Source organism: Amphibalanus amphitrite, unplaced genomic scaffold, assembly GCF_019059575.1.
Source record: "Amphibalanus amphitrite isolate SeventyFive unplaced genomic scaffold, NRLGWU_Aamphi_draft 000857F_arrow, whole genome shotgun sequence".
Lineage (NCBI taxonomy): Eukaryota > Metazoa > Arthropoda > Thecostraca > Balanomorpha > Balanidae > Amphibalanus > Amphibalanus amphitrite.
Window position 1 is genome coordinate 104,908 of NW_024882351.1, and position 27,699 is coordinate 132,606.

At 54.0% G+C, this 27,699-nt stretch overlaps 1 protein-coding gene across 6 annotated transcripts; it reads right to left on the bottom strand.

The window, feature by feature from the left end:
* Positions 1–2,485: 2,485 nt before the first annotated feature.
* LOC122367203 (arginine-glutamic acid dipeptide repeats protein-like) lies at positions 2,486–27,141 on the bottom strand. Of its 6 annotated transcripts, none has more exons than XM_043340101.1 (5): positions 27,123–27,141; positions 24,589–26,080; positions 23,446–24,357; positions 7,385–7,520; positions 2,486–3,162 (listed from the first exon to the last, which is right to left on the bottom strand). In XM_043340101.1, the coding sequence occupies exons 2-5, from the start codon at positions 25,912–25,914 to the stop codon at positions 2,990–2,992; spliced, it is 2,547 nt and encodes an 848-aa protein (XP_043196036.1). In that variant the 5' UTR covers positions 25,915–26,080; positions 27,123–27,141; the 3' UTR covers positions 2,486–2,989. The 6 variants fall into 6 exon arrangements, with proteins under 6 accessions (XP_043196036.1, XP_043196035.1, XP_043196034.1 ...); XM_043340100.1 differs by lacking the exon at positions 27,123–27,141 and adding an exon at positions 27,058–27,087; XM_043340099.1 differs by lacking the exon at positions 27,123–27,141 and adding an exon at positions 26,838–27,040.
* Positions 27,142–27,699: the final 558 nt, after the last annotated feature.

Sequence of the window (27,699 nt, forward strand, 5' to 3'; positions counted from 1 at the left end):
CGACCTCGTAGTCGCCTCAGATCAAACTGGGAGTCGAGCGACCACCTCTAACATTGCGTGTCACTTTTTACGTTCCCTCCACTGCCCTGCATTCCGCGCTGTCACTAACCCATTGACAGATCAGCACTAACCGCGCCCCGCTACTCTGGATCCAGTGAGAGCCGTCGCAAGGCCGTCCGTCCACCGCCCCGGGCAGGGAAAACACTGACCGGCGGCCGGCGGGTCAGTCTAACCCGCAGGGGCCAGCGGACAGAGGAAGGGCCGGCGGGTCAGTCTAGCTGTCAGGGGCCGGATCGGGACGGCCGCTGATTGGCGAATGCGGCTGCAGTGAAGGCCGCACTGGAACGCACTGCAGCGTGAGCGGAAAACTGAGAAGTGAGAACAGTGCAAGTGGGTGGTAGGAATTGTTACAGAATTCAACTATTGAAACCCAGCACCCATAATGTTTCATCTATACGCCCGTTGATTCTTTACGTACCTAAACGTCAAGAGGAATTGGATGTAATACTTGAGTTGCACGTCAAATTCCTTTCTGTTAAGCAAAATTATCTCTTGGACTTCTCGTGAAGTACTTTTTTGACAGCATTCATTGGCCGTAGCGGTAGAATCGCGACACTCACCAGTCGGCTCCATCCGGCCATTTAAAGAGACGAGGGCAGCATATGAGCCAGCTCATTGGTTTGGTTCATCGAACAACAGTTACCATGAATTTCTGGAAGTTTTACGACCGGCTCCCATGCCATTAACTGCGCGGTTTGCATAGAAACGAGGCCATAATAGCTGGGGGCATTATCGGAGTGTTTCGCCCCGATCGGGGCGATTAGTGACAAAGATTAAACGCATCAATCACTAATGACGAATTACGCTCAAAAGTCCGTCTCTTTGTTCGGTTTCAGGTCATTGGCTCCAAATATTAGCTATGTGATATAGTGTTTATGTTGCCCGTTTGACTACCTATAAAAAGGTATCAAAAAGGGCAAAGCAGAATCGGAATCAAAGGCTGCTAACGGGACATAGCGTTCATTGTGACTGGTAAATACGCCACAGTTATGCAACATTAATCCTTATTCCATCCGCACCAAAATTTGAGAAGAAAAGATCACACGAAATGAAAGGATGGAACTCCAAGTGACTTCTTGAAGTTTCTAATAGGGTTGAAAATAGCGATTAAAAGTGCATTATGCCAAGCAACATATAAAAGTTTTCAAATAATTTTACAATGTAAAATGGGGTACAATTGAGAAACGACAAAGATAAAAGCTACGACATACTGTAAAGGTCAGCTAGGACCCTCAACATGATGAAATATCGTATGCAAATTGAGCACTAACGCATTCATATCGGCCCCAATCGACGCGCATTAATCAATGCGACCCACGCTGCTAATGTGGTTTGGGGTGTATCATGGTACAATGCATTGTCATCCGATGTGCATCAATTACATTATCATTTTGGTTTTTAATCAATTTCGCTGCAATTTGTAGTTTTCATTTCGCTCTTAGTTACGTAACTCTCACACCAGACGAAGTTAGCGACCCCATGCACTCTCACCACTACCAATAGCTACAACTGACACGCACCTACGGGTACACATCACCAACCACTTCAGTATAATGTTGAACGTTTATCCTACTCGTAGTTATCATTCAGCCCAATCGTGGATCACACCACATCCAGCCCCAGTCACTCCATTGCTCCTCCAATCACCGCAGCTCGACGCCTCCCAACCCGTCTTGCGCCCCGCTCTCCGGTCGCAGAGGCGCCGGTGACCCGCCTCTCCCTCCCACGCCTGGCCGTGCTGAGTGTCGCATCAGCACTCGGAGTGACCGATTGGCCAGCCGGCTGTTGGCGTCATCTGGAGCCCCCCCCCCTCTCCCCCCCCGGATGACGCACGGTGGACCCCGGTCGTCACTCTCACCAGTCGGAGGGTTTATGGGGTCGGAAGGTCGCGGGCTTTTTCGCCACTTTGGAGTGGATGATCTGTCCGAAAGTGTGACGAGAAGGTAGTCAGCCTTCCCCGACGATTGGAGGACATTTGTGACCGGTGTCTAACGGGTCGGGCGGACTGAAAGGTGTTTGACGGTAGCGCTGTTGGTAGCAATAAAAGGATAATTTCCCGTGTGCGCTGTTCTGAAGCGCCACTAACCACTAACCAGAGGTCGTTTTTTTTTCTGTGCGTCAGCACTCATACCCGATATATAGTCAAAGCGAGCAGAGAGGGCACGGTTTCGTTGAATGATACCGACCATGAAAGGCGTGGGATGCTCTCCGGCAGCGCACCTCTCTTCTTGCGGTAAAACCTCAAGAAACGAAGTAGCGAGTGAATACGATGCTCCCCATAGAGTGCACCGGATGTTAGAAAACGTCCAATGGGTTGAAAGGCATGTCTAGAGAGAGGGATGTATGGATGAGTCAATAAAATAATTCGTTTATTATTGTCAGTTTAGAAGTTCTTTGTAGGCCGTCAGTATGTATGTAGGTACATACTACACGGAAAGACACAGTGTATCACGACTCTGAGAATACCTTGCAACTGCGTATTTTATCAAAAGGTTTTATTTCATTCAAAATCATAACAAGCGCATGCGTCCTGAACGCATTCAACTTGACTGAAAGTCACTTCAATGGGCTGGGAGCGACGCATGTACCATACACCAGTCATTCTAGCGCAAAATACCATTTTATTGATACAACTCACGAGAAAATGATAATAATAACCCGTTTCATGAGAAGACAAATAACGACAGACCTAACAGCGAGTCAAGATCAAAGTCACAGCCATCTAAAAGGAATGTTACACATTGGAACAAGTCCAATACCTCGATATCCAGGCTTACGAGGTACGACGCCACAAGACATTCCGTCAATAGTCCAAACAGCCATCCTGTCCAAACTTCAACCCACACACTTGTTTCACAACATAAAATCGTTCAAATTACCATTCAACACATGTTCACTATCATCAGCAGGTGTCTAACCGACCCCGCGCTTACCCGCTCGTGCCGATGGTCACCTCATCAGCGACAGGAGGCAGCGACGGCGGCGGCGGCGACTGGCGGTGCGCGGCGGGCGACTCCTTCGTCTGGTGCGTCTTGGTCCGGTGAATAAGCAGGGAGCGAGCCGTGAGGAAGCTCAGACCGCACTCGGGGCACTCGGTCCGACCTGGGGAGACGGAGAGAAGTGGTGATTACACTGGTTGTGATATGTATTGTCTATGTAGGGTGCAACGGGTGCTCAGAGCAACGTTAATCAAGCCATCCGAGAGCAAGAGTCCGAATGAAAAAGGTAAACAAAACAAAACCATGCCTTTCGGAGTGCATGCAGCACATAGCCTGATAGTAGGGAAATCCCGGACAGTCGATAGTCTGAGAAAGAAACAAACCCCACGATACACAATAGCTATTAAGTCATCACAAATGACTGTCAGGTGATCCATAATCGAGATACAGCTATCTTTGCTTCACATTCCCACCCTATTCGCCGACCTGTGGCTTCTTATACTCCCGGGCCCGCACAACAGGACGAATGAATTACGGGCGCTTGGCGCGCAGGCTGCCAGTTTCCTAATGCGCTCATAACTTATCCCTCAGAAAACCAGACTAGCCGTCCACACGTACTCAAACAAAACCAGTAAAAACAGCAACAGAGATAATCAGCGAGGAGGTTCCACCGACACGCTGCACATTTCTATCCCGGTGGTATGGAAGATGCCTATAGTTGGATAACACCCGCTGGGCTTCACGATTTAGGATGGCCATTGATCCGATCATAGGTCAGAGTTTGATGCCCCGCGGGCGACCTGTGCCCGAATCTACATCAGAGGCCGACTGATTGGAGCGCCGTTGGACAAATTCCGCCGTCTGCCGGCGCAATCAGGGCCGCTTTGAGAGCCGTGTGCCCCTGTGCGGCTTCTGAGGCGGTTCGGCGCACATGAATGGACGGCGCCGGTCGCCTAACGTCGCGGCGGTCACGGTTAACTGATCACAGCCGGCCACACCGCAAATGGCCGAGCACAGAGCGGCCCGGCGCCGGTAATTCAGACCGCAGAGTGATCGATTTTCTAAAGCTAATTTCTCTATTAAAATTGCTCAGCAGAAGGTGCTATTGATGTTTCAAAGGGCAAATTTCCTACATATTTGGCCTTCGAAGAATAGTTTACGTTACCCATTCGCATTTCCATAATATTAATTGATTTGTTTTCTTGCCAGACATTACGTGTAGGACGGCCGTACTACGGTTGACTTACAAACCGCCGACTTGCCAGCTTCTACTCACATGCCTTACTCTGCGGGCTAGTGTATACCCGACCGTAATCCGTCGGGCTGACCGGCGCTCGGCTGCCGGTCGCCGGCTGACAGCCTGCCGACAAGCCGCCGACAAACAGGACAGCCATTTCACTTCCCATCGCTCCTCTCGGCCGCAATAATGCCACACGTCGGCGGCGCTCTGCAGCCTTTTGTCACGCGCCCGGCGCCGGCAGCGAAGAAAAAATACCGCAGCAGCCGAGGCAGCGTACATTTGCATAGGCATCTGGCGGCCTGGCCAGCTCCATCGGGGAGAGCGGGACGGAGAGAAGCGGGAAGGAGGAAGGATGGGTCACCGGGGCCCGCCCCGCGCGCGGCCCTCACCGCCGGGTGACGGCGGAAATAATACGGCGACGCGACAAGGCGCGCTCGGTGAGACCTAATAGCGGCCTCCGGGGACACCGCCCGCCCTCCCCCGACAGACAGCTCCCGGAAAACAGCCGACATGAGACCAATGCCGACACAACACCGCCGGCAAAGTGGCTTCGTTGAAGCAACAGGAGCAGGCTCACGGCCATGAACCGTCGGGCAGTCTTTGGAGCCTCCCGTCCCACTGACCTGACACGGGACCGTCAGTCACGGAGACCGTGTCACGAAACGTTTCCCCGAGCGCCGCGGCGGCCGCCGGCGACCCGCCTTGGTATTTACCGGCCAACTACATTAGATGACGCAGCCACGCCACGACACAAGACAGAACGTCGATGCCGGCAGCAGGTCGATCCGGCTCGGCCGGCCGACTCCCCGCGGTGACGGAGCGCGCGACAACAGCGCGGTGGTGTGACACCGGCTGCGTGACAGCGCGCGCGGCGTGACGCTCGATGAGATATAACGGCCGTGACGGGAAATGTGACTGTTCGAAACGGCTGCGGCAGCGGTCACGGCAGCTCACGCCGGGACACGACAGGGGGTGGCGTGTTCGCGGCGACGACAACGCCAATGTCATTTACAGCTTCAATCTTCCACGCAATCTCAGAAACGGTACGATGTTGTGACGAGTCATCAGCTATCAAGTTCAAAAGGGAGAATTCCATCCCAGTTTCTTCACTAGGGGCTAATTCACATCAAGTAATGCTTCATCTCTCTGCGACAACAGCTGCTGATTTTGCGAATCTACAATTCATGCAAAATTTGCGAGTATGACTACCTACGCAGAAGAAAAGGTCCAACTGGCATTACGGAATCGGCCTCCAGTGGAAAAACGGTATGAACTGATACGGATCAATTCAGGCAGGATCAGTTACATCATACATTACTGGATCCTTTTGGTATTAGCAACGGACAATGAGTTATTTCTGCGAGAAAAAAAAACACCATACAAGGCCGGATTCTTGAGGAATTGGGTCAATAAGTCATTTCTGCGCTAATTGACGCAATGTTGGACTTACACAATATTTTTGAGCGAATCCAGCCTTTGAGCGACAGCAAGCGAATCAAGACAGGAATGCGCGTTGCGAGAAAGCTTAGCAGGAGCAAACTGGCACTAGTGTCAGATCCGTGTTACATTCGTATCAGATCGGTGACAAGTCGATTCCGGGTCGGTGGCCGCTCAATCTTAGACTGGTGTTTGGTCGATGTTCCGTCGACTTAGAATCGATGTCCTATCGACTCAGGGATGACATCGGGTCAGTGAGTCACTATTTTTGCCTCATGTTGTGTCAGATCCGTGTCAAGTGTGTGTGTGTGTCAAGTGTCCGTGTCAGAACGGTGTGGTGGTGTTATGGAATATGTCAGAGCGAGGACAAGCCAGTGTCAGGACAGCGCGATGTCAGAACCGTGTCTCGTCGGTGTCGGTGTGGTGTCAGGCTCGGTGCCGTGTCCGTGTGCCTCAGTATCGGTGTCAGAACTATTCCGTGTCACAGACTGTGTCACGAACTCCCTCAGACACTCCGGCCGCCGGCGACGTCACCGTCCGGACGGCCCGGTGACCGATAGCGCGCGAAAGGAGCCGGAGCGGCCGTCTGCGCCCCCGGATCGATCACACCGTGTCAGACGGTCACAGCAGGTCGGCGGCTGGGTCATAGTAGAGGCAAGGCCGGTCACCGGGCAGAGGGGTGACCAGCGGACGGGCCCGGTGACTGGAGAATGAACAAATCCCGGGACTGGACCATCAGGGGCAAGTAGACTGAATAGTTACTTCAGAGTGGAGAGGAGAGAGTCGCCCAGCTTACTTCAGACAGTTCAATAATAAATTGCGTGTGAAAATAGCGACGACACGATCAACGACATTGACCTTAGTCAATGAATAAAGCTACACTGGAAGGGAAACCCCTTCCCTATGACGGAACACTTCCCCTACCACGACGGAGCAGCCCTCCCCCCCACCCCCCCCCCCCCACCGTGACGGAGCGACTCCCAGCATCCTGTGACTACCCACCGCCTCCGTATACGCCGTAACGTTTGATGACAGCGCCTCGGGGCCGGCGACGGGCCGTCCGCTCTCATCCGCCGCATTTCCATGCAAACGACAGCGACGGGAGAACAATTAGAGGACGACTGGCCGCCTTTTAAACTCGATGACTGCAATGAATCCGTCCCGGCGGCCCGCGATGGCCCCGCGCCGACACATCAGACCGGGCCCGCCGGCGGCGACTGAGACGGAAACAGACAGACGCGGCGCCCCCCCCCCCCCCCCCAACAGCGCAAATAACTCCCCGCCACCGCACCGGGTGAGAGGCTTATGAGCCCGCCGAGATTTAATTATTTTATCATCTACTTGTTGATGAAAACAAAGGAAGATCGTTTCCGTGCCGCCGTATTGTGGTGAGAGGCATCCGTATGGAACTGAGTTAACTTTGCAGGAACATAATCAACCAGAAAGTTCTACCGTGAAACTGGAGGTCTAACCAATCTATCAACTGACTCAACCCCTGGAGAGAAGGCACATCCGGAGATTCCCGTAAAGCTCCACACTCTCTGATACCCCAGAAGATTGAGACCGAACCATAGCAAACCAGGTTGTGAAAATGACAGGAGCCGCGACAAAATGAATGGAGCATGGCACATTAGATATCAGTCTGGGCGGCGGCGCACGGCCTGGGCCCGAACTCAAGCGGACAGTACTGCGGAGTCTCGGTACTCACGCGGGTGTTTCCTGCGGATGTGATGCTGCACAGCCTCCAGGTTGGAGAAGAGCTGCTCGCAGCGGCCGCACGCCACCGCCGCGGCGCGCACGTGCGTCGTGCTGAAGTGTTTCCGCAGCGACTCGAGCGACGTGGACTGTCCGCGGGGGGGGGGGGGCAACGGTCAGTGACGGGTACAGTGAACCGGTCGGTAAGTGACGGGCAGGCAGTGGACCAGGCGGTCAGTTACGGGTAGGCAGTGATCTGGAAAGATATAGAATCGACGTGTCAGACGGTGACAGGTACACACGGGTGATGTCCAAAAGAAAAGACGGGTGGCATGCGAGTAGGGAGACGTGTGTCATTATGGGAATTACCTACCAGTAAAACGCCTTTTGGGCGAAGAACGAGCGAGCGAGATAGTGAGCCCTGCACGTGCGGAAGGGCGAGAGGGTGCTTCCAACGGGCTTGCGCAAAGCACCCTTCTAACCGGTCGCTAGCGGTGTGCCAATTTTGAACGCAATCGGCCCAGCCGTTCCTGAGATCTGGAAGCGGCATTCTGCACGTGCGCACGTGCAAACGGGGTCCAAAATGACTTTTGCACGGCACCCTACTAACTGGTCCCCAACCGTGTACCAAATTTGAGCGCAATCGGCCCAGCCGTTCTCGAGATCTGGAAACGCCCCCTGCACGTGCGCACGTGCAGTAGCACCCTTACCGCAACACATGGGAATGCATTGCCTGGTGGGTGCCTACCTGTATACCAAGTTTCAGCGAAATCGCCCCAGTAATTACCGAGTTACTGAAATGGGAACAAATTTGGCACCTCTTATTGTTGTATTTTGCACGTGCACTGGGGGTGACCCACATGCATCGAGAGTATCCTATTTTGGGTAGAAGGGATGCTGCTACCCTACAAAAATTACCGCAAGTCAATCGCCCAAGCAGCTGCTGAGATATGAGCCTCTCAAAATCACTACTTTTGCAAAACAGCTTGAACACCCTTGACTTTTCACGTGGCACGTGCCACGACGGTCACTGAGATGTATCAAAAGTAGTCAATTACGGGGTAGAAGGGATGGGGCTACCCAACAAAAAAGACCGCAGGCCAATCGGTCCAGCGATTGCTGAGATATAAGCCTCTCAAAAGCGTTACAGGCCGGGCCGGGCCGGGCCGCTCATACTGAGATTTTTCCGTTATATTGAAAAGACTCACTTCGCTCGCTGCGCTCGCTCGCTCGTAATAATTTAAGCACAGAAGCGGAAACGTTATCGTTAACTTTCACTAAACGAGTCATAAAGGCGAGAGAAGTTAGGGAAACTGAGAACGGACAGTTTGATGGACATCATACTCGTCAATGACTCAGCAATAAGTACACTCAGCATCATACTCAGCAATGGACATGCTAATAGCCGTGAGCACTAATCAGCCCAAGCCGGAACCCCGTATAGAGCAAAAACAGCTTGATAAGATCGGCACACCGCAGGCTGTTTCCAAGTAGCGCGGTTAGGTGTCAAATCGACTCCCTTCCATCCTCTACGTTTTTATTGTGAGGTATGACGATCCGTGGGCTTCAGGTAATGGCCGAGAACCGGTCGGAAATAACCCAACAGATAGTTTCGGCTCTTCGACACGAACCCAACCACGCCATTTATCAGCGGAACGGCAGTAGCGTGACACGACAAAATGCGTTTCCCGCTCGAGGCTCGCTGTCAAAAGACGCTCAGTGGCACAATGAATCACTAACGCACAAGGACGCATTTCCATTATAATGTCCTCATCATGGGTTATAATACCGCCTCCATCGCGCCCGGGACGCAGCCGGGCCCACTTCAGACAGTGCCAATTTGTCCGCTTTTGAATAAAGCGTTCGGCAGAGCGCGCTTCAATGGACGCCGGCCCGACAGCGATACATACTTCTGAATACGCCCAAACAGGCAGCGAAAAAACAACCGGCGAGGCCCAATTCAAAGCAGACACGGCGCTGAGCGCCGGCGGCTCGGCCACGGGCGGCCGGGGGCGGAGGTAGCTCTGCCCTGCACCCACAAAGCCGCCATTGAGCGGCGGGTAAGGGCCCACCGACACGGCACTGTCCGGCCGCCACGAATAAAGATGAGTTCGAGCGGCGCACGTGAGCCGGCGCCGTCGTGACCGGCTCGTACCACGTGGTCCGTCGCTGTCGATGACAAACGACGACCACGGACGACGCTGCGCCGCGCCGAAACGGACGCCGGCCACGCGAGCGCCGGCGGCCGGACCCTGCCCATTACCGCGGACCGGTGACGAGCGGACCGAGCGGCGGACAGGTCAGGTCAGCTCTGACCAGTCGATCGCGGACACGTCAGGTGCGCCGACCAGTCGGTCGCGGACAGGTCAGGTCAGCTCTGACCAGTCGATCGCGGACAGGTCAGCTCTAACCAGTCGATCGCGGACACGACAGGTGCGCCGACCAGTCGATCGTCGCGACCCGGACAGATGTCGACCGAGCCTACTGAGTTCTCCGAATGGGCGAGCTTCAAAGGCAGAATTAACGAAGATGCACGCTACCGTGGCAAGACAGACGTGGGGTATGGAAAACACGCGAAAACGTCTCCTTGTTACTTGGGACGTTCGCACCGTTACGTAAGTGTTCAATCGATGGATGCGGTGGGACTTGCGTAATGCGCAGGTAGTTCACATTGATTTCCGCCATCACCCGGACTTAACAATTTGGTTGGATATACTCGACGTCCATTTGTGATGGTATAAATCCTCCGCGCCATATTACAATTGTGGGTGAGATGCCCTTAAGCCCCAATCATAGTCATCATTGGACATAAATCAATAGCTTTCAGTAACATGTGAGCATTTCACCACAATATAGTCGATTAAGAGGTGCTTAACATTTGACTGACCCGAAAATGTGCGAGCCAATAATCACAAGCATTCGATGTAAAATTCAATGACGGATAACAGATACAGGCAACGCTGCAGTGCGATGTAAAACGTATCGTCAAACGACTGAAAATTCTCATCAAATAGAAAATCACACCATGCCTGTCACGCAAGATACTTATCTCCAAAGACCTTTTCGCATCCTCGCATCACTTCATCAAACTGTAAATGAGCCTCAACGTCCTGTCAGACGCATTTTGCATATTCCTTTTATCGGCGTCAAATCCACTCAACCAATACGGCTCGGAAAAATCTTCGAAAGCTCTCTCACACCAGAGCAGCCAGCAGCCGGGGATGGAGGAGGGGGGGGGGGCTGACACGTCGGAAGGACGCGTCGCCCGGCGCCTGGGAGACGCAGTTTATCCGCCGCCACCGTCGTGCGTCGGCAGAGACAAACGGCCGACGAGATGTCGATGACGATCCTGGCGCGTCACGTTCGCCGCACGCGCCGCCGATATTGCGCCCCGAGCGTCTCCGACAAATGTTCGGTGGGCGCGGGACACGACGGCCCACCCATGCGGGTCGGTCCGAGTGTGACCCGTCGGGACAGCGGTGGTGCGGGGCGAGTGTTCGATTAAATTTTTTAATGAGATAACTATTATATTTTATACAAACTATATTTTTATAGTGTAAATAGAGGATAACAGCTTCGCACGTCCTACTTGGTATTGTAGATAAACATCGCATCTAATTCAATTAAAAAATCACGTCACTATTTCGTTTTATAGCAATATGCCACAAAAGAATGTAGCCCATGGTTTTTTTTGTGACAAAATTGGTCGATACAACGCTGGATCACTTCAGGCGAGGCGCGTCAAACACAATCACCGAGCCGCCAAGGTACCATCCAGCCACACTACACACTACACACAGTACACACGCTACTCGCTTCAGTCTCGGTTTAAGCGATGAAAGCGCAAAGGTCAAGAGTCGTCCATTCCAACCTGGGAATTTATGCAGAAATCTAAAGTTAACGTTTGCAGCCTTGGCACGATTCACTGAATTATAAGTTGACCCAATCTATCCTTGTTACGTTTGACAGTTTTGAAAGTATGATACCTGAATTTTCATCAGCCCACATATGATAAAATCCAGAAAATTCCGATGGACATTTCAGAGGGACTCCAAATTAGAATAATTCATTAGAAATTTCACAGAATTAAAGCCAAGTGTTCTCAGAGGCTCGTTGATTTTCAAATGTCAGCGGACGTGAAATATGCCGTTAATACCAGCATAAAACCCCGCAGCCGTCCAGCCAAATCAGCGGGTCGAGGTCGAGGTCGTCAGACGACGTCTATCCATCCGGATAATCCAGCTCTCAGTCCAATAGCTGGGCAAACACCACCACCCCACTCCCGCGGTTCAGCGCGGCCGGGCAGTCGTTTTCGGCGGCCGGTGAGCAGCGTTTAACCCACGGCCCCGAACTGGGACGAGCCGCCAACTAACACCATCAATCACCAGCCGTCACGAAGGGCTGAGACCTGACAGCCGGCGCAGGTGCCGTGGGCGGTGCCTAAACCACGTGTCTGCTTAATGAGCTGAGTTCATCGGGTGCTGAACTCGGCCGTAATACTTTCACAGCCACCAGAGACCGGTGCGTACCCCAGCCTGACCGTGAACGGTAAAATCGCACCGAGACACCAGCCTCCGGACGGCACAACTCGACACCACCGGCGCTTTCTCCGCGAAATTGCGGTGAAAAGTCACTGAGCTGTCATGGAGGAATGCGTCCGCCCACTGAACGCAATATTGTCCGGCACCAAAGGCTAACCGGCGTGAAACCGATCGGCTCTGCCTGATGGGAGGTGTCGGCAGCACGCGTCCGGCACTGACAGACATTCGTACATATGCTGCTGTGTCGGAGAGGCGGCAACATTGGCTGGCCTTCACGCTCCATGAAATCGGCCTGTATTCGGCGCAGACGGAATGGCCGACAATCCAGTCTGGCGGAGGATTGGTGGCGTCGCACTCGCATGCCTGCGGTACTGAACAGTGAACTTTAGAGATCACACGACCTGGAGCATTGACGCGCTATTAACCCCCGGTGGAATGCGTACTATGTTTAACAGAGCACAGTTTTATTAAAGGTCTCCCCAGCCACGCCAAGTTCGACGGCTACGCATCAGCGCCGCGTTACATAACGCTGACACGAAATGCCACTGGGACTGTCGATTCTGTGCGGCCGGTGTCCGCTGACAGTCGCCCCTGGGCCGGACGGGAGCGGGTGGGGTGGGGGCGGGTTCCACCGGGTCATGGGGGACTCCGGGAGTGACGAGCCCCGGGACGCCGGCGACGGCCGCGCCCGCCGAGTTACCGTCACCGGTACACAGAGTAACGGTCCCGCCGTCCCGGAACACCAGGACGGACGGCGGTCACCCACTTCAGCCGGGCGTGGCCGCCATCACCGGACCGGAACCCGTGGACGCCCCGACCGAGCCACTCGGAAACCTGGCCGCCACAGACGCGCCCAGTCACACCGATCGTGTGGGTGGGCGCTCCGCGGACCGGTGAGGTCACGCGGCCGGCCAGCGGAACAACCAAGGTGTCCCGAGGTACGCACAAACAACGCTAATGGACCGCGGCTGGGTGTACAATAACAAGGTTTTCCGAGAACATTAGCCACTTACCTATACAGGATGTCTCTGTTCGGACAACATGAGGTGGCTGTGAGTCCGGTGCCGCCTGTGATATCAGTGTGTTTTAGGGTGTAATCAATTTGCAGCCATTACACACCCATAACTACATTTGTGATCGGCAGAGGACAAAGCAGGTCTCCGATGAAATGTAGTCTGCTGGAGACATTCAATTATATGACGTCGCTACTGCCCTTAGGACAGAGCTTTAGACGCTGACTAGCAACGGACCTCTCTTTGATGTATGAACGTATGATGGGCAGTGCGAACAAAGGAAACGGAGCGTTGTCAATGACGAAACAAACGAACGAATCGATCAAGTGTTCTAAAAAATAGTGCCATATTCGAAGAAGCCCAGACATTTTCCATATAAAGACTTTTGGGTAGGAAGGGGAGCAGAAACGTTTTTCAGTATAACGTTTTCGCTATTTCCAAATGAAAAGAGAGATAACGAAATATAGTAGCATGGCATTACTTAAAGCATAATCTCCCACGAATAAGAAACACGGTACCTGCATGTCTTCACTGGAAAAAAATAATTACCTTGCCCCAGATTATTCTGCAAAGAAAAACTTCCTCTCTGGCACCACCATCTCCGCACCAAAATGATAAAACAGTCCCTTCATTCAATCAGGACGACAGCAGGCTTCTCAAGTTTGACAAGTTGGCTTATTTATTTACTAACCCGCTGCCAACGTGCCGAGAAGCAGCGAAAGAAAGGCCCGGCGGGCTCAGCCCAGGAATACTGATCTCGCAGTCACCCAAACAACGGCAAACTTTTCCGGCGCGTCGGCGCACACGCAGCCGCCCCGGTGATACGAGGCAGAGAGCCACTCCGGGCACAAATTCACTCGCCAAATCCCGGCAGCAAACAATGCCAGCCAACTTGGCCGCACCAGAAAACAGCATTACCGACAGAGCATGAAGAGGACCAATGACGACGTGGCAACACCCATCTGCAGCGCGAGCCGCGCAGAGCGCCACAGCCGTGGCCGTGTCGTGTTTCAAACCACCGCCGCCGCGACCGTTACCGCCGCTGAGTTTCCAGTCGAGCCGTCCCTGAGGTGAACCTGCCGCGTCCAGGCCGCGCCTCAGGTCGCCCCCGACCGGCCACCGGAGCCCATCGCCAGCTGCAGTCGCCGTTTTTGTGCACTGGAAGCCGCGAGATTGGTTGGCGGCGCGCCGCCGCCGCCGCGCCATTTGTTGGTCGGCGACAGAAGCGACGGCCGTCGTCGCCGCTCATCCCCGGCCGTTCCGCAGCCTTTCACACCGGACGGGAAGCTGCATATTGCCTTCACACGCCACAACGGAATGCGATTGGACTTTTAGCTCAGCCGCGCGGAGGAATTGGGCTCCGGCACCGCCGCCGACCGGGCTGGCAGCCGACTTCAAACACCAGCCGGTAGCAGGTGGGCGACGGACCACCTCGTGCCTCTAGTATACCAATCGCAGACCGGTATTTCAACTCCACTTGAGAAGCAACGACCTACGAACTGAGGAGCGCTACAAATGTGGTCCCAATCCTACAGAGTTAGCGGCCCGGACGCGCAGCGCTCGCCGTCGAGTATGTGCGCTAAATGATTACCTGAGTGTCCCCAGCGGCGGTGAAAGCGTGCCGATGGGGGCCCGCAGAACTGCGCCGGACACCAATCGGTAACGACAGATTAGATTTCGACAACATCAAAGTCGGCCGGGGATAGTTACCTGATGAGAGACCGAGCTAGGCAGGGATTCCGGGTACTTCTAGAATCACTGTCTGGTAGGTTTGGAAGCGCCGAATACCACGTTAACTTCCGTCGTTAGGCAGAGAGCGACAATGATTCCGAACTGTGCTGTATGAGTTTTGTTGCCGAGTGCTTCAGAGAGTTGATACTGCTAAGTGAAATACAGATTGCCAAGAACACTCAAACTTCTGCGCACAACCGGAATGTCAGTCATTGATCAAATGTATGTTTAACGAAGCCCAAATTCACAGAAGATGTAAACCAATGAATCAAATGGCATTTAAAAGGGAGGCCCTAATAACCAGAGTAGGAGCATACGATCCACTTCCGGCGCCCGATGCGATACGTTTGAGCATATCCGACCTTTCCTCCATCCGAAGCGTTTCTCGTCGTACCTATAAAAAATGTTATTGTCAACACGTAAAACCACCATCTCTTTGCACATCTGAAGGCCTCAGACGGCCCATCCGATACTCGGTGGTCCGCATTCGCCTATCATACCTACCTTCTCGTCGAGCCGGGCGCCGACGGGAAGCCGGCCGGTCCGCCGCGCGGTGGAAGCCTGAAAAGTAGGCTGTCCCGCAACACACGACTGTAATGCGGTACAGCGTGCCAATGCAGTGGTGAACGCGGAGCGCGATGCACGGGTGGTAAATCCTAATCAGCAGAAAACAATCGTTCACGTTCACCTTTGTCTCTACTGTAGCCCAAAGGTAGGTATATTTTGCCAGGTTAACATCAGTCGGCGTTTGAGGAGCCGTGGTGTTCACACCCGCCTTTAAATGCCAGACTATGCAGATAGTTGCGCAATCGTCGCTAACCAGAACAAATGGTGCCGATACGGTGTTCATCTTGTTAGCAAAGGTTTACCAAGACTGATCGTTCAGGGTGAATGGTACCAACAGGCAACAGAACCCATCCAGAGGGATCTGTAGGTGAAGTCATTTAATCAAACTACAAAACCTTCCCATTTCAAACGTAAAAGCGGGGTGCGTCGCGCGGCCTTACATCTCCCCCGACAGACGGACAGATCCGGGTCACTTTTTCGGTCGGCTCTGACGGGTCTCCAGCGCGCGTCGATCACGACTAGCGACTCGGACGGGCCGCTGCACCTCCCCCGAGGTTCCGCGAAACGCTCAGCCGGACGCTGATTATGTTAGCGTGCCTGGTCGCCGGCCGGGGCTGGCCTAGACTCTGTCGCCACCGCCACCGCCACAGTCGACCGCTGCCGACTAAATTCCGAGTCACCAGAGCCAAACAGAATTTGCCCGAATACCGGCCGGGAGAATTTAATCCGACCGGCATTACCCTGCCATATTTCAGCCGGAAAGCGCCGGCAATCGGCCGTGCCGCGTATTACATTGCCCGTGGTGGACGCCGGATGGAGGGCGGTGGATGGAGGGTGGCCAACAATGGACGGTGGACGGTGGACGGTGGACGCCGGATGGTGGGCGGTGGATAGAGGGTGGCCAACAATGGACGGTGGACGGTGGACGGTGGACGCCGGATGGTGGGCGGTGGATAGAGGGTGGCCAACAATGGACGGTGGACGGTGGACAGTGGACGGTGGACGGTGGTCGGTGGACAGAGGACGGTGGACGGTGGACAGTGGACGTTGAAAGAAGGGTGGAGAACGGTGGACGACGTAAACATTGCTGAGTACGACGGCCGGCAGAAGGTAGACGGTGGACAGCTAGACAGTGACTGGAGCACGTCTCCTACGATCCCCGACGCGACCATGCACCTCAGCACTACCAGTCACGATTGGGTTCAGCGATATCCCATCACACGCCGGTAACGCCCTTACCATGCAAGGCATTCACCCAGCGCGACTGGGATAGACTTATTGTCATTAAATTGTACACTTACCGACCACTACGCTCGTTAAACCTCGCGACAGATGAGAACAATCGCACGCACCAATGACCCGCCGGGCCACGGTAGGCACGGACCGACATTACCTGTCGGGAGTCGTGGGATATTCATCCGAAGGGAATAGCACGCGCTAAGCTCTGGGAACGACCCTGGCCGCAGGTTTCTGGACAAAACAAGCGCATTAAATTTGCACTACCGCAGCGAATGGGGCTCGTGGCAGAGAAGCCATCTTGTGACCCCGGCATTGGGTGCTCTACTGCTCCACTGAAAACAGGGGTTTGTGAAAGCGTACCAGCTCAATACGCGAATGGCAGCCTGCAGGACAGATATCGGAATCAGTAGCGGCGGAACATCTTCAATTAAAGGGGGGGGGGGCACTGCCGACTTTTGGTCCCATTCTTTCCATGCAACGCCCATAGGGTTAATGTTAAAATGCCAAAATAAAAAGGGGCACGGTGCCCCAGTGCCCTTCCCGTTCCGCCGCCTATGATCGGAATGCACAGTACAGTGCACAACTTGATGCATACCACTTCCGTATACGCTCCAAACATTGTCCTTCTAGCCTGATTTCAGCGCTAATAGAACCGACGATTTGTGGCCGTAATATTCCATACAGCACGGCAATATCCCCCACAGCACTGGCGTGGTGCGGGGTTCATTGCCGAGCTTCCCTCTAATTCCAGCTCGGGTAGTTCCCGGCGCAAACATCTGCCGTCGGAGCCGTACCCGCCGTGTGCCGAACCAACAAACCGTTCCCGACACGGCCGAGACGCCCCGGCGGGCCGATTTTAGCGGGCCGTCGCGCCGTCTGCGGGCCGTTCCCAGTCGGGCGTCCGTCGCTCGCGGCGCGGGGCGCAGCTGCGACGGCCCGCCATAGGAATTCATGGCGTCAGAGGACGGTACATTCTCCCTCCCCGCACTGAGCAGAGTAATTGCCGTCCGGCTGCGCCGCCCGTACGTTCGGCCGAGCACCAAAGGCGCCCAGCCATTGTGGTGAGGCGGTGACTACCATTTGTAGCCGCCAGTGACGGAAGTGGTCGCAAAACGGGCTCGGCTATAGGATAAATGCAGCTAAGGATGCGTGATGCTATTCTCCGCGCTGGACAGGGCGTGCAAACCAGGCCATGGGTTGCGGCGCATAAATGGAAACGGCGATAATATATTGCTGAGGACATGAATAATGGTGAACCTTATGAATCATGCGTGACAATGACTCTGACTGTGTCATGCCGTGTGCGCTGTTAAAATAGATATAATAATATTAGCAATCTTCACCAGACTAGTGCTCTAATGTATGCAACATTTATCAACAAAAGCATGGAAGGGTGAGGTGAGACAATAAGTTATTTCACCTAAATCTAAAAAAAAAACAGGAACAACAGCTAACTTCTAAAACAAACAAATAGGTACCAAATAAATAATACGTGAACAACGTAAGAATCTTGTCTAAGCCTTGGCTTTTTTAACATTTCCTTATAACGGGAACGAGACGCTTTAAACAATTTTTAACAACTAAGGAAATATTATCACAAATCTTCAGAGTGGTTTTAATTAAGCCCAAAACTGACTCATGGCTATCAAAGCGAGTGCTTACTGCGGGCCATCCATTATTTGTTTCCACAGGTGACGACAGCGACATTTATGAGTACGGCGAAATATCATAATTTAGCCATAACTCCACCTGTTTGAAATGAGCCGCAACCTTATCGCCCCGCACCGATGAATAAAACATTTCAAATTCAGTGGCGCGGCAAACATCAACCCAAAGGCACCCACCCACCACACCACACCCACACCCATCACAATTTACAACTTCGCCCTGGCGCGGCGGCGGCGGCGGCGGCGCCCTCATCCTTCACACCCGCCCGAGACTGTGTCAAAAGAACTCCAACTAGAGACCTGCCACAATCGTCGAGATCGAGCACTCGACGACAACAGTCGACCGAGTCAAACGGGCGCCGCCAGGTCGATCGCCATCCGTCGCCGCCGGCGGCTGCGGCGCGTGCCGGAGCTCCGTGCGCCCTCAGGAGGGCGACAAAGAAAAGTCGACACCGACGCCTCTCGACGACGCCAGCCGAGCCAGGTGTCGTCTCAAACATTTCCCAGAAGCGTGATTGGAATGCACCCTGGCTCGGCTCAGGTGTGGGCGTTAGGAAATAGGAAGTTAGGAAGTTCGCCTACAAGAAACAAACTCAAAAGTGTGTCGGTGGGAATTCGTGTGGGAGTGAAAGGTACGAGCCAATGTCATAAACTATGGCACTTGAATGAGGCAAGGTAACAGTGTAGATAGAATGCAAAACAAAGTGAAATGGCCCCCAAAGGCGCACCAGAGGTCACCATGCCGCGGTGACGGGCGCTGCTGTCCGTCAGTCGTCCAACTCAGCTCGTTTGGAACGGTGTGCCGGGCCGGTCGGCCGGCCGCCGCTGCCGAGGCGCCAGCTAGCAGAGGCCGAGAGGCGAGGTCGCGCCCAAACAAACTATTTAATGCCGGAGCGCGGCCGGCCCTAATACAATTAGACGACGGACCGCAAGATGAAAGGGAGCCTGGCGGCGCCCGGCCGCGCCAGAAATGTCATCTGTGTGGTGTTTGTACACCACCGAGCATGTAAGAATAATGCATGGGGGAGCAAAAAGACAACAAAAATGTACTATAACGGCGTTAGATCTCTTTGTGCAATTGTCCTCATCTGAAGTTGAAAGCGCGCACATTGAGAAAGAAGGATCATTAGATTTCTCAGAACGCATCGGAGCAGTGGCATTGGAAGGCAGTCTTTTCTTTTTACCTGTCATTAGACCGCACAGACTGGTCCGACCACTAAATAAGAAATAACCTTTAAAAATCGTCCACAATAATCACTCAACATATTTGTGAAATTAACGACTGCCGTGCCCTTTGCCAGTGCCCGTTGTGCCGAGAATAGCGCGGCGCCGCTGGGGCCGACCCTCTTTGACCGTCCCACGCAGGCCATTTCTGCGGCCGGTCTCAACTCTCAACTGATGGAGACAGGTGATGTCCGGCAGTCCGTTCAGAGGCCGCTCCGCTCCGTTCAGAGGCCGCGCCGGGCATCGGCAGTGGCCTCACGTGCGGCGCGGCTAACCAGCCGCCGAGCCGGCCCGGGCCCGGCGGCCGCGCACGACGGCGATGACACTCGTCTGTCAGCGGGGGATACAGCCTGCTGAACGGACGGAGGCGGTCGGTGGGGACTGAGGGGTGGACTGTGAGTGGACTGCGCAGTGTGGGTGCTGGGAAGGGCGCTGGGAGCGATTCTAGAATCGGGGTCAGGATTGGAGATAAATATTGTAGGTATACGGTGTGCGGTAGGAGCAACTTTGCTGACCCATTAAGACGAAAGGGCATGAAGTGGTCGCTTCGACCGAAACGCCCGAAATCAAAACAGACAAAGACGATACTTTTTTGTCAAACTTGACGACTCCATCGACCGTCTTGGTATCCCCGACAAGACACCACCGCCGCCTCCCCGCCCCGGGGCGCCCGTCTGGAGCCTCCCCTCCCCCCAGCGCCGGATGCTCGGCAGGCCCGTCGCTCCTCAGAAGGTCAAGGGCCTGTTGGGCCCGTCCGGCCGAGCGGCAGCATATTGACTGAATGTCTGCGCTGAAATGTCGGCTCGGAAGCCCGTCTCGCGTGACCTGACCCCGTGCCGGTCGCGGCGAACCGGACCGGGCCGGGCTGGGAGCGGCGCCGGCCGCGGCCGCGTCCCTAAAGTTGGAGGATGTCGGCGGTCCGGCGGTGGCGCCGCGTGCCAACACGCACAGTCACCGATGGTGGAGGTCAGGCCTCAGCGGGGGGGGGGGGTTGCACAGACTGCAGGAGGATGAGAGGTGGGGGAGGGGAAGCCTGCGGAAGGCTGTTGCCTGTTTGCATGGGTGTGTGAGAAGGAAAACGTGACAACATCGTAGCTAGTCGGGTGAAAACAACCGAATAGCTGCAACCGTAGAACGTTTGGAACAAAAACTTTGTGGCGAATATGGGAACGATGATGAACAATAAACATACACAGAGCAACAATGCACTTCAATGAGCTTCACTGAGAAGTGGATAGCTACTCAGTCTTACAATGTAAGATCGCTGTAATGTCAATTATTGACAATGCAAAAATTCCGGGTTCCCCGAAACGCTATCTCCGCTGAGTGCCTAACAGAATATTCCGACGAATGTAACATCCCTAGTACTAGAAAAAACTAGCATACGACTCGCCCGAACGAGCCGACAACTCACAAATGCCGCATTTCATCTCGATGTTGGCCAAAAGCCAGGCGCGCAAACGCTAAATCAAGTCCACTTTGAGGGCTGTGCTGTCGTTTTACTACCACGGCGCTGCGGCCCCGTGTTTACTGAATGCAGAGCCGAATCCCCGGGCGCGGCTCGGGCGCGGTTTCGTGCGGAAGCTGCAATCTGCCTGCCGGGGGTGGGGGGTGGGGGGGGGGGCGACCGCGGCCGGTTCCTCTCTCTCTCCAAACAGATGGCTAAACTCTCAGCCACAAATCAGCTCACGGTCGGTCGGCGGTCGGCGGGAGAGTGGCCTGGGCGCACTCCGTGTCGACATTTAGGAGGGCACGCAGCGCCCGGCCGCCCGCCAAAGCCGCCCAGTCAGGCCAATAAGAAAAGATGTATGGACGCTAGGTAAGATATGGCCCGCAGGCCGAGAGAGTGGACGACGCTCTGTGGCCATGATTCACGGTCCAGGCCGGGCTCTTTTTGTGTCGACTGCGACATGCGTGCTTATGTCGGCGACAGTTCCGGCTGCCGCGTCAGCATAAAGACAGGCCAGGCGGGTTTGACTAGTAGTGAAATGGAAGTTCACCACATTGAAGCAACACTTCGGCAGTTGAAATCTTGTAAATGTTTTGTCGAAGAAGAGACAATAGGACGGTGGTAGGAACTTAGTATTTATGATAATTAATGCAGTGCATCTTCAAAAAAAAAAATACACTATCATGATTTGAAACATTTTAATGATGACTGCAATAAATGAAGGATAGAAAAAATACAAGACCAAAGCCGATCACATAGAGCAATAGCCATTTCCAATGGCTATTTTCCACCAAGGTAAGGTCCATAGACCATAAATATATAATAAGCAAGAACCAATACGAGACCTGGGCAAATATTGTCGCTGTCCTTTTTGTGACAGTGCCATTCCAATATTGTTTCGGCATTCCGAATGGCCATAACATGACATTGTGACGCAATGTTTCTTGTTTTACCTTTGCGCTTGGCTATGAGCATGACTGACATTTAAATGTCACTTGCCATCCGCCGCTTTTAGTTCCGTAGCACGCGGGCATAGTTTTATGCGGCGGAACTAATGTTGGAAACATTATATAAGTACTGAAATGACTTTTTGTTAATGCCACCTATATGTAGGTAAAGTTCAAAGCATTTGCCGTCCATTGACTGCTGATGCGACCAGACCATTGCTCAGAGTGCAACGCTTCGGTAAATAATAGGGAATAAGCCCCATTCTGGGCCCGTGCTATGCCAACTATAGGCACTGCAGTGTGCAAGTGTGTGGCAGTGTGGAAGTTAAATATATGTATTAAGTGTGGTCGGCTTTACCAAGGGCGCATGCTATCCATTTCATCAGTGTTGCTCTGTAATTTTGCTGTTGAATCACCAGTTAGTAACCAATGAAGTCGTCAAGCTACTTCCGCTGGCCTGGGGTACAAGTGGGCGATGGCTTATGTCGACCCAGGTCAACCGGTCAGCGATTAAGACGTTGTACCAGGTCATGAGCTGCCCGCAATACGTTCACATATTGCTGAGACGGAAATAATTCGCTATAGACGTACAGTCCACAAGTCCGGAAGTCACCAACTGAGAAGTTCACAACCCACGTAATAAATTCACAACGTGTCCAGCACTCAATCACCTACTCACCAAATGGAACTCAGTTCGATCTAATAACCGGGGACGCAATCACGACGCTAGTTAGTCCGAATCTCATGAACAAAACTCGAGCCATCGAAACTTGACTCGGCGACGGCCTGTTCGTGGAAGTCGACCGCTCCGTCATAATGCTGCATCCATAACGAGGCGCGCCTCATACGGCGAGTTGGCGCGGCTCGTAATCACTGTCATCTGTTGCTATTACACGGGCCCGGTGCGGAGGAGAGTCTGCTATCATGTGAGACGTCCATTAATTGGGACCGCGGCACCGAGCGCCCCACGGGGAACGAAGACGGATCGGGACTGGCAAAGGCGAACGGCGGATCAATTAAACAGGCTCAGAGACGAAAGGGCAGCACATAGGTCAGCGACTTGGCATCGTTCATCGTGAGCCGTGAGGGAACAGTTACTTGGCCGTCATCAGATACCTTGACACGCCATCAACCAGAAACCAGATCAAAGGGAACACGAAGTCGTGGAGGAATCAAGGAGAAACTGCAAACCGAACCGTAGATATAAGACTATTTAAATATTTCAGAGAAGGATCGTGCAATTTATCGGCTGGTAGACAACAGGCAAGCCAGTAAAGACTTGTCAGAGAGCATTGACAGCAGAGCAAACTTCATTCCATGGATTTCAGTGCCTTCTTATGAATAACACCGCATTAAAACATCCGAAATTTCCGACAGAGTCCACTCGAATTTGGAAGATTTCCGCGGATTATGGTACACGCTGACGCCGTGCACATGCCGCCGAGGGGGGGGGGGGGAATAGCATGCTTCCCGGCACGGACGTGGGCGTGGACTGTGGATTTCCGCCGAGTTGGGGGTGCCCGAGCTCACCCAATTCCACACTGGCTTGGCTTTGGAGCCACTACAAACGGCGCGGGTCAAGGGCACCGCTAGGACGACGACGGGTTTGCTGCGCCCGGGCACCCAAAACTGAGCGGAAATCCACACCCATGCTCCCCGGTACTCAGTAGCCAGTACTCGGAAGTCGGTACTCACCTTGGCCGGGCAGGCGCGGCACCGGTACAGGGTGCTCCCCGTCAAGTCGTTCCTCTCCAGGCTCATGTGAAACTCCACCAAATGTTTCCGCACCTGAATCATCTCGTAGCTGATTGGCACCCCGCACGGTTTGCAGATCCGAGGCACCTCTCTATACAGAGAATCGCTCTCTGAACTATTCTTTAGAGACACCTGGTGAGTGTCCGACGCACTTGACCTTTCCACAGCGGCCGCCTGCGGCGCTGCCGACGAGTGCTCTCGGCCCGGTCGCTCCTGAGCAGTCTCCTGCCTCTGGTGGGTGCTATCGTGTTCCTCCGGCACTCCCTGATCCAAATATATGGTGTAGTCCGCATCATAGCAGCCCATCTCACTGTGTGACACCGCGAATGCACCCGAGTGTCTGTACTCACTCGGTGGCGGCGCGGCCTGCTCCGGCGGGGGCGGGGGCGGGGGCGGGGGCGGCTGCTCCGGCGGCACAGTCTGCAGCTGAGTGTACTCGCCCGCCGCCGCCATACCGGCCGTCTCAGCCTCCACCTGCGCACTGTACGGCGGCGCCGGGATGCTGCCGTCAGGATTAAAGAACACCATCGGCTCGGGGTACCCGGCCGGGTCCCGGTGCCGTTCGTGCTGAGGCTGCTGCTGCTGCTGATGATGATGCTGGTGGTGGTGCTGCTGATGCTGTTGATGCTGCTGCTGTGACGGCAGTGCCGGCGGCGCTGGCCCGACGTCCAAGGCCCGGCGCTGACGGCGCGAGTCTCTGGCGGTGGCCGCTAGGCGGCGCTGCGATCGCCGACCGGGCTCTGTCGGCGCGCCGGCCACGGCCCGGGGGTGGTGGCTGTCGTCCTCCGGCCGCCGGGGCACGATCGCCTTGAAATTGGGGGTGGCCTGGACCGGAGCCGACACCGCCATTATCTGAAACGGAGCGAGGTTTAAATCAGCCCGCTACGAGTGATGATCACACTACCACCTAGGCTGATCCACGATAATGGCTTTACCCGAATGGCTATTGGCCGGTACAATCTAAAAATAAACTGACCATATGCAGACAAATCCTAACAACTGAGAACCTAGTCAAATCGGTATGATTATACACACAAAGCGGACGGTGTTTTAATTTATTGCATGTAGTCCGTCCTCACTTACATTAAGAACGATGGGCGGCGGCTGCGGTGGCAGATCTCTTCGATCAATCTTGGGAGCGATCTTCTTCAGTTTGGCTGGCGGCGGTCCCTCTGGGGCGGCGGGCGGTCGGGCGGCCAGCGGAGAGCGCAGCACCAGCAGGTCACTGATGGAGTACTCCTCGAACGGGTCCAGCAGCCCGGCCGGGTCTGTGGCGTCTGCACCGGTCGCCGCCGGCCGCGGCGGGGTGGAGGGGGCGGCCGGGGCGGACTGAGGAGGCTCTGGCGGCTGGGTGAGAGCGGCGCGATGCAGAGAGGACGGAGGCTGGTGAAGGTCAGAAGCGGACTGCGGCAGAGACAGGTGGAGCGGTGGTTCGGAGGGACGAAAAGACGGCGACTGCTGCTGCTGTGGGGACCCCGTCAGCTCCTCAGGCTGGTGCAGGGGTTGTGGCCGCAATGCTGAAGGAACCTCCTTCTGATGCGCCTCGTCAACAGCCATATCCGAGGATTGTCCGCTCTCCACGACTGTCACAGTCTCGCCCACTACCGGTGGAGCATCATCGAGCAGGTTCTGCGTCTCGCCATCACCCACCGCGTCACTGCTCGTCACACTGGGCTGCGCCGCGCCTGTCTGACACTGTTCCGAGTCATCCACCCCACACTCAGTGATCCTTTGGTCCGTCCGTGTCACCCGCTCACTGTCTGCACCCGACACTACCCCGGAGGTGTCCTCACTCTCACCTACCGTCCCCGCTTCACCCGCTCTCTGCCGCCCTGGCTCTGTTCGAGTCACTGCATCCACCGTACGACCACTGCTCTCCAGCAGCTCGAGGAAGGGCGCCTCACGGCTGAAAAAGTCCACACCGCGGTACGCCTTCGGTACGAGTATTTTGGCGCTGCGCCGTCCGCTGTTGGTACAGACCACCATCCGGACAAACTGTCTCTGCAGGGCGGCCAGCCAGCCGCGCATGGTGTGCAGCGCCAGCAGGTGGCCGCGGCAGTCGCCGCACATGACGTTCTCGTGCGGGTTGGTGCTGACGGAGAACTCCAGTCCGACCACGTCCTTCACCACGTCGGCCATGCTGACGAAGCTGGTGTCGTCGAACAGCGGCGCCAGCGGGTGTCCGGCGCCGGGCCGGCGGCCGCAGACGGCGCAACAGGCGCTGACCGAGTACCGCGCCGGCAGCACGGCCGGCGGCCGGCGCTCGTCGATTGTCAGCCGCTTGAAGCCGGCCCTCTGCCAGCAGCGGAGCGGCCCGCCGGCCTGGCGCAGCCCGACCTCCTCCTCGGAGTCGTCCAGGTCCGAGCAGAGACCCCAGTCCTCGTCGTCCTCCGGGGGACACGAGCGCATGGCGAGGACTGGGGAGTGGCGAGGGGGAGTGGAGCTGGGGCCGGCGTGGAGACTGGCCAGTCAACACTGAACAGTCAAACCTCAGAGCGGGAGGCTGGCCAAGGCTTCTCTGTCCAGCAGCTCATGTCTCTTGAGTCTTAACTGATACCAAATCAACTCATAAAATCTGGAATAAAAAAAACATGGTTAGCATTGTCCTGCAAAATGCTAGCTGATGTGTGTGAATTCAAGGAACTGTTCAGTTACCATCTATTTACCAGTCAGCAATGTAGCACAAATTTGTCAAATATCAAAACTACTAGCTGGCTTCCTTCAGCCTCTCATGGGTGAAGTGAGCAAGATACCTTTTCTGCCGAGAAGCAGACCAGCACCATACCGATGGTGACAGAAACACTAAACTGTCCCTTGCAATGACAGTGACAACTGTTAGGTACGAAACATAGTGACTGCAACTAGGGCTCTTTTATACAAAAAAAAAACTCAATACCTGCCTCTAGTGTAAAATAAATGGTAGGTATATTTCTCAGATTGCCAGGTAAGATGTTGTTGATATAGATGTTGGTAAGATGTTGTAAGATGACAGGAAGCGTCAGATAGTTGCATTACAGCACGTTGCGATGCTAATCGCATTCGTATTCCTAAAATGAAAACGCTAGGGAGTAGGGACTAAGTAGGTAGGGAGGGAACCTTCACGTTTCTAGCGAAAACTTTATCTGGAGTTACAAAACAAGAGACTTAGGAAGTTTCTTTTAAGGGGCTGTAAAAAGGGCTCTCCTCTACTCTAGGCTCTAGCCAGTTACCATGGCACCCAAGTTGTAATCTGTATTTTCTAGAGTTTTTTCACTAAAAGGAGATTTCATATGTTAAGTTATGAGTAATCTCAAAAGACAAATTCCGATGCAATTTATCCAACTTTTACATGCATTTACCACACATCGATTCCATGATTCAGCCCGATGAAACTAGAATTGAAATTGCATCAATGATGATGGGTAGCTATGCTGGTGAGAGGAGTTCAAACTATTCATATTGTTATGCATAGATATATCTATGCTGTTACGACTGATGGGTTTACACTTATATCGGTAACGAAATGCTATATGTAATATTCTCTGGATATTTTCGTGAAAATGTTAATAAAACCAAAATATAAGCATTTGAAAATGAAAATTGCCTGCGCCACTATCGTAGCCTCTGCGTTTATTTACTTGATTTCAAGGTTGTGGTAAAATAGCTGTCCAAATCGTAAAACTCGTGGCGATTGCTGTGTTTTTCTTTTTCTACAACATGACAGTCTCGGTGCCCCACGGAGAGCGCTGTCTGTCTCGTCTGTCTGTCCTAAGGTAATTGGTAATTATAAAATTCTTAGGTCTTGCTGTCGTATAAAAAAGAACTGTTTTTTTACGCTTAATACCAAAAACATTCTCATGATTTTACATGTTTTCAAAACTTGAATCCTTATTCATGTGGTGTGGGTGGGAGCTCTGGGTGAGCCTGCCGACTGTTGGCGGTCTTTTCCGTCGCAGTGAACTCATTGGTCATTGCATCCACTGGCGGTCCCAGGGGGGTCCACGGGGGCCATGGCCCCCCCTTTGGTGCTGAAAGGTGGGGCCATACTATCTTTTGGCCCCACCTTTCAGATCGAACAAAAGTCCTAGAAACCCAGCTAACAGGAAACGTTACTACAACGTTGTCACAATGTCGTGTTTCGGTAAGTTGCGAAATTACGTTTTAATTACGTTGTAGCAACGTTCTGAACGTTGTGAAGCCATGGTTTGGTCCGAA